Source organism: Pygoscelis adeliae, unplaced genomic scaffold (assembly GCF_000699105.1).
Source record: "Pygoscelis adeliae isolate BGI_AS28 unplaced genomic scaffold, ASM69910v1 Scaffold155, whole genome shotgun sequence".
NCBI lineage: Eukaryota > Metazoa > Chordata > Aves > Sphenisciformes > Spheniscidae > Pygoscelis > Pygoscelis adeliae.
In genome coordinates this window covers 4896207-4903062 of record NW_008824932.1, presented here as the reverse complement: position 1 = coordinate 4903062, position 6856 = coordinate 4896207, and the positions used below count along the sequence as shown (strand labels likewise).

Sequence of the window (6856 nt, the reverse complement as noted above, 5' to 3'; positions counted from 1 at the left end):
GAATTAGCTGTAGCATAGGGCTGGAAACGGGAAACTCCCACTGTAATCCTGTAGTTTGGTCAGGAATCGCTCCTGTGGCCGAGGGTAAAGCAGCCAACCGCGCCGTGTGCGTGGTTGCTTTCCCATGTGCAGAACACAGCTTAACGGCATCTACCTCACAGGGCTGTGATGAGTGTTAATTAAGTTTTGCTTGGAAGGTGCTTTGAACTTGAAAAAGACTTCAAAGCATCGTATCTGTCACTTGTGTTGCAACTGATACTAAGCGTGGCTGTCCCACGCTCACAACAGCGTTACAACCTGCATAGGAAACAGGCCGTATGAGCTCTTGTCTTTATCATCGGCTGATGTGTTCTTCTATGCTCCCTTGAAACTTTTCTTTTTTAAATTGGGAGAAACTTCTGCCAGGCTGTTGCGCGTTGGTTACAGGCGTGCAAGATGAGTAGGAGCATTGCTGCAAGCAATGCGATGTTTCTGCTACGTGGGAACTTCATGCAGCACACAAGAAATACGTCTTGTTTAGAGCTCAGGAAGTACAGTGCACCTGTGTGAGTCCTTTCATGGAAGGTGAAGACCGTTTTGGCGCAGACAAGCATTAGCAGATAGCTAGCCAGTTAATCTTGTTGCGACACTCGATTTTAGCAGTTTTGTACATATTTGAGCAGCAGCAATCACGGTAGTTTGAGTAGTTGTTATGAATACGTGCAACGACGTAAGGGGATGAATCTCATACCACTGTTTGCATCATAAGTGTAATAAACTTACTGTTTGTATTGCTTGTTTGCTCGGCTCAAGGGAGCGCTGAAGGCTGGTTGTGGTACGATGCCTGGGATCCTATGTTTGCCATTTTTATATGTTTTCCATCCTTACAGCCTGAACAAAAGCAAAACAATCTCTTCGCATTTGCTATTTAAGCACTTGCTGCTGTTGCCTGTCAGAGCAATGCAATATTAGGTGTTAGTCTTACGTGACCTATGAATACCAGGTTAATTTCAACGTTCCAGGTAAGGTTTAAGATCAGCGCAGATATTGCTGGTCTGGTTCAAATGGTAACTGGTAGGAAATGGTTATTTCTGTGGATATCTGACAGGAGCGTGCTGGCTGTCACAATAGGTTTTCTGTGACCAGACTTAGGCTGCCACACCCTTTCTCTGCTCTGGGATGTGCTTGCAACAGCCTGTCTAGACGGTCTTCGAGATGCCTCTCGTTACCCTGGGAATCCATATCTGCCTAGGGCGGCGTTGGTGTTACGAACTCTTCAGGAGGGGATTTTTGCCAAAGGATGCAGCGTGTTGTGCTGTAAGTCACATTGCTAGGAGCATCACTTTTTTTACCCCCCCCGTTGTGTGCTAAGACTGGGGGGAGCAAGTGTGAGCGAAAATCCTCTGTCAGCGTGTGGATAAATAATAAACGTGTGCAAGAGTATGAGAATGCAGGTCTGGGGGGGAGCAGTGTCATAACTGTTTACTTACACAGGTTTTTTCCAAATGCACTGTTTACTTTTGCTGTAGACAACTTACTTAATTGATCCTGTGTGTCATCTTTAACGTAAAAGCTGTGGCAATGTTCTCCATCGTGGTGGCAGGTAGATGCCTGCTGTGATTATGCTGTTCAGTGGAGGATCAGGACGTGGAAGACCTGATATAAGAACGTGCTGAAAAATATTATGCAGATGTTTTTCAGAGCAGCGTTGTGAAAGGTAGTGTCTAATAGAGTAATTGCTGTTTGAAGTCGATTCTTATTTCCCAAAATTAGGATGGGACTGAGCAAGCATGGCTTCTGGGAGGCAGGGGAAGAATCAGGCTATAATTATGTGGGGAGTTTGTAGCTATGGCTGTTCCCTTTCCCTTCCTACTATAAAGCTGTGTTAGCTGCTTGTAGGTTTCTCAGAGATTAACCCTTTGGACTCCTATTTCCCAGGCTGGATTTCTTGCCATCAGCTGAAACTCTCCTCGCAAAATTCAGCCCGACTATCTCCATCTCCTGTTGAGCATGTTAAGGAAAAAAACCCAACAATGTTTTGTCCATGTTAAACCATTTTTACAGCTGTTTTTTTGACACGTTCTCATACCTTTTTTGCTTTGGAGGTGGAACTTCGGTTTGGCAGGGGAGTCAGCCCATGTAGGTTATACCTCATGCCATTCTTGAGAAAATCTGCCTGGAGGTGAGTGATTTACAGGCCTGCAAACAGTCTGTTTGCACATGCCTGAAAAAGTTGTTGAGCACCTTCAGCTAAACCGTTCTCCTGAAAACTCCATGTGCAGTGAGGGTGCTCCAGTTCCCTGAAGCTTTGCATGCCCTTTCCAACGAGCAGCCGAGCGGGCTGTGCTGCTTTGGCCTCGGCCAGCTTCCCCCCGTGTTCCTCATGGCAGGTGAGGCTGTTCAGGCTGTGGCTGAGAGCGGGGAGGCTGTGGTTGTTGTTTCTCCTGTTGGTGTCTGAGCAACGTGAAAGAGAATGGGAAAGCGATTTGGTATGTTGGCAGGTATGGCGGAGAGGAGACAACATCCAGACCGGGGAAGGGAGAGGTGAAGCTGCAGGTATCAGAACAAGGGATGAGGAAGGCTGCGTTAAGTACCCTTTCTTTGCTCTCCATCTCTTTCATGGGTTATTATTTACACTCTTAATCTCAGAAGTGCCAAAGGGACTGCACGTGCTCTTTTTTTTTTTTTCCCCCCTCCTCTCCATAGAGCAACCTTCCGCACCACCCCAAAGGCCAGAACTATCTGGATAACTCTTGTTTTTACCCATTCTGGAATTTTCTTTTGTTCCAGACTACAAGACAAGGACCCCAAATGTTGGCCATTCATCTCCTAACGGGTAAAATGATTGCTGCTGCTTTGCTGCAAGCTAGCTAACTCCTCTCCTCTTCCCTGCTCCCCTGTCCTCCCCCCCAGCCGCCTCCAAGTTGCTCAGGCATTACATTCTGAAGTATTTTTAACCTCTTTCAAGTGCACTTATTTCTCCTGACATTAAAGATACTGGCTGAAATTATCACATTGTTTTCCAAATTTAATTAAAAAACGTTTCTCTTGCACCCACAGCATTCCTCTGCATGCTCCAATCCCATTGCCTTCCCTGTCGTATATTCTCGGCTGTTTCCTAACAGCTGGCCCTGCCCTAGCCTTCCTAGCTCTCTTCTCTCATCCTGTGAAAAGCGCAGCAGTTTCAATGCAGTCCTGCACGCTCCCCTGCCCAAACGCTTCCCTCTGCTTCCGAGAATTGGGTACTGGTGTGTGTGCCCAGCCCAGCCAGTGACTCTTTGGTGCTTGGATCCTCTGATAAATGGACTGTTAGGCCGTAGCTGGAAGGCCACGTTGCTGCAGCGGCCAAATCGTGCTGGGAAACACCAGCCTGTGAGATGGAGAAAGCGAGGGGAGAGCAGTGTTGCTGTAAGGCGTTTTCCTCTTTGCATGCACCGATGAGCAGCTGTTGTGGATCCTGCTTTTGGGATTGCTGTGAGAAGAGAAGGCTCCTAGAATGAGCAGGGGTTTTGAAGATGAACCGCTGATAGCTTGTGTTCTGAGTATATAGTCAAAAAATATTCCAAAAAGGAAACCATTAGACGTTGGCTCCGGAGAAACAGGAAAGGCTGTAGTAGGATAGTAGCATGAATCCAGGTACGTGGCTTTGATCTCCGGAGCTTCAAAGCAAAGCCATTATTCCCCTCATTTCCATTTTGCTGATGAGTCTGAGAACTCGTGAAAGTGGGTGCTAATAACACCGAATAGAATATGTGTAGTGTGAGCAAGTGGTAACTTGGCTCACTGGCAGCTTTAATGATGCCTATTTTACCCAGTGTGTGGGTGGGTTGGGTTTTTTTGGTGATGTAAGGAAATGGAATACAGTATAATGGGAATACAGTACAATGGCATCTGTATGGTTGTTATGCCTTTTGTCTGGTTCCAGTTAAAGCAAAGCACTGCTGAACATTTGCTTGGGTCTCATGAAAATACACGTGACGGTATTTCATGCAATTCTTGTATAATATACCTGGATTTTTTTTGTTGGGACGTTGCTTGCTTTTTTATTTTATTTCTTTAATAATTTTCAATAGTTGGTTCTGTTTCCTCAAGTTAAAAACTTAAGGTGGAATGACTGAAACACAGCAAATGCCAAGACAAGATGTGTACAATTAGAACAAGTTTTTTGGGGGAAGTTGTTTCCAGAACTGAAAGAACAGAAGTTTTTGTAGTTTTGGGTCAGCACCAAGGTAAATACCAGTAAGTTATGAAAGTTTTCCATGCTTTATGGGTATTACTGTAGACAAAACAGTGCATTTCTTACTGTAGGCATACACCAGTTTTCCCCCATACCTAATTATTTGCCAAAATTGAGCCTGTCTCTCCACATACCTGCGTATTTGCAGTTCTCCTGTTTAACAAGACCACAAGCTTATAATTAATGTTTTTTGAGGGTTTGTTGGGGTTTTTTTTTTTTGTAATTTAGACAGTAGATCAGTTCCTTTAATCTAGCTACATTAAATAGTAGTATTGATTATTTCCTCACCCCCACCTTGATTTTAATGACAAGTTTTTTGGGACTTTTTTTTTGTTTTCCTGGCATAAAAATAGGAACTGTATGTTTTATAAACCAATTCAGCCGATTATGAACTACTATCTGGACTTCTTTAGCACATAGGTTTCATATTTAGTCAATGTTTAAACTGGTTCTGAATGTGGTTTAAATTTGAAAATGAAACAGGACATTGCAGGACAAGGATGATGCTCATTTTTAACTAGCAACTGTGGAGATACCGTATGTTTCCTTAGATAACACTCGTAAATAGAGAATTACAACTCTTAAATAAAATGCAGCAAGCAGCTGTGGAGTAGGAATGTTATTTGACCAATATCTTCAGTATGTTGTGTTGTTTCAGGAGTGCTTTATAATAGCTGAAATTTTGATACTCATTAGGACTATGCAGTTTTCATGATTTTATACATACATGGATGCAAGTACTGAAAGTAAAATATACTTGAATGTTCTTTTGAACAAGTTGCAGTAACTGTATAATAGCTTGTTTGTGAAGAAAGAGGGGTGGTTTCTTCCAGTTTATTGAAGCTCTGAAAGTGGATCTGTTCAGTATTGATTATTGTGCAAATAAAGTCACTAGTGAACATAAACTTCAAAAAAAAATATTTTGATGTCCAGTGATAGATATAGAAAGAAACAGATATTCTTTTCCAAAACTAATTTGATACTAGATTTAACCTCTGTGCCAAGTTTTCACTGAAAACTAATTATTGCTCTTGATTGACAGAGTTATGAACTCTTAAGAGATAGGAGGGAAAAGGGGGGGAATGCTGTTCACGGGACCCATGCTGTGGCTAGAAGAGAGACTCTGGGATGCTGACATAAGAAAATGGGGAATTAAAGGTACAGGCTGGGGCATAGTTGTAGGAACTGGTATGGGAGGGAGATGGAAACGAGACACAGAAATTACTTAGGGGACTCAGAGGAACTGTGGTTTGATGACGTGGGTGGAGAGAATTGCAAGGTGTTCGTGGTCTGAAGGGAATTGGGGTGGTGGTGTGTGGAAGTTTGAGGATGAGTATAGAGGAATGCGGAGAGCCTGGATGTATACGGGGAGTTTATTCTAGAGGCACTCATTTTGCATGGTACTGCAGTTTTCTGAAAGTGTTTTTACTTCTGTATTTTTCTTTTGATCTTTATTACTGGGATAGACACTGTTTAGAAAGCGCATGTGTTCCTTACTTGTGATTAGATTTATTTTTTTTAATATTATTTGGATATTCTGCTGACCTTAACAGGATGATGTGCATGGTAAGGTAAGCAGAATTTGCCTCCAGCTCTTCTTTCCTGAATTCTTTGTCTTCTAGCATCCCTGTCACAACCACCGCAGTAAACCACAGGTAAGAATCTGAATTAAGTACAAGACAAATAAGAACGAGTGAATTTTAACATTAAAAAAACTTGGTTTTATAAAATACATATAATGAAAGGAGAACTATATTCACACAGGTTTTTTTAACTGCAGTATTTTGTTCTTTACAGTCTACTACTTGGACAGTTATAAATTTGATTAAAAATGAGGTTCAGTAGTTTCATAATTTGACTTACGGATTAGTAAGTATAGGTTCCCGTAAAATTGTTTAGTTTAAAGAACATCTTGTAAAAGAAAATTTCAAATGGCAAAATTATTGTGGCTTGTTACAGGAGATCTTGTGGTTTTCATTTTGTGGTAAGAGCTGCAACACAGAAATATTAATATTAACAAATACATCTGAATTCCCAATTTGTCAGAATGCTAAAAGCTGGCTTTTGGTCATCTGTACGTCATCTGATATGTTAGAGTAACTATTCATAGAAGTGAATAGCATTATTCTATTTTTACATCATTCTGGGTTTTTGATAAATTATCATCGTGGTGATTATTATTCTGAATACATGAGATAGAGGTAGTAAAGGAGAGGTGTCGGTAACTTAAAAAAGATTCTCAAGTTTAACAGCTTTACTCTCCGCTTACAGAAATGATGGGAAATACAACAAAAGCCAAGGTGTGAACAGATAAAGGAGATTTAAATAAGCCTGGCACTCTTAACTAACTAAAAGATGCCTTGATATATATCTCTCTGATGATGTTTGACATATCTAGGTCATGTTCTCTGAAGACTATTATTAGAGATTTAACCTTGGGTAATTGCAAAGTGTATTTTCTTCAGAGTAGTTTTTGATCAGGTAGGTGAGACAGTGAAAGTTTGTGTGTGTTCAACTGCTCATAATAATCTGGGAGTCTAGTTAAAAGATCTGGTGTCAGCCACCTGAGCTGTAAGGTGAAACGTACCGTTCCCGTGGTGTATCACAGATGGTTTGCTTGTGTACATTTTGTCAACTGTT

General features: G+C 41.7%; 1 protein-coding gene across 1 annotated transcript in view; it reads left to right on the top strand.

Moving 5' to 3' along the window:
* Nucleotides 1-6530, top strand: part of IRS1 (insulin receptor substrate 1) — a 10893-nt gene extending 4363 nt beyond the window's left edge. Inside the window, exons 2-3 of the mRNA XM_009325114.1 lie at nt 5839-5871; nt 6488-6530. Coding sequence (XP_009323389.1) covers nt 5839-5871; nt 6488-6530 — 76 coding nt within the window. The remainder of the gene's footprint in view (nt 1-5838; nt 5872-6487) is intronic.
* Nucleotides 6531-6856: the final 326 nt, after the last annotated feature.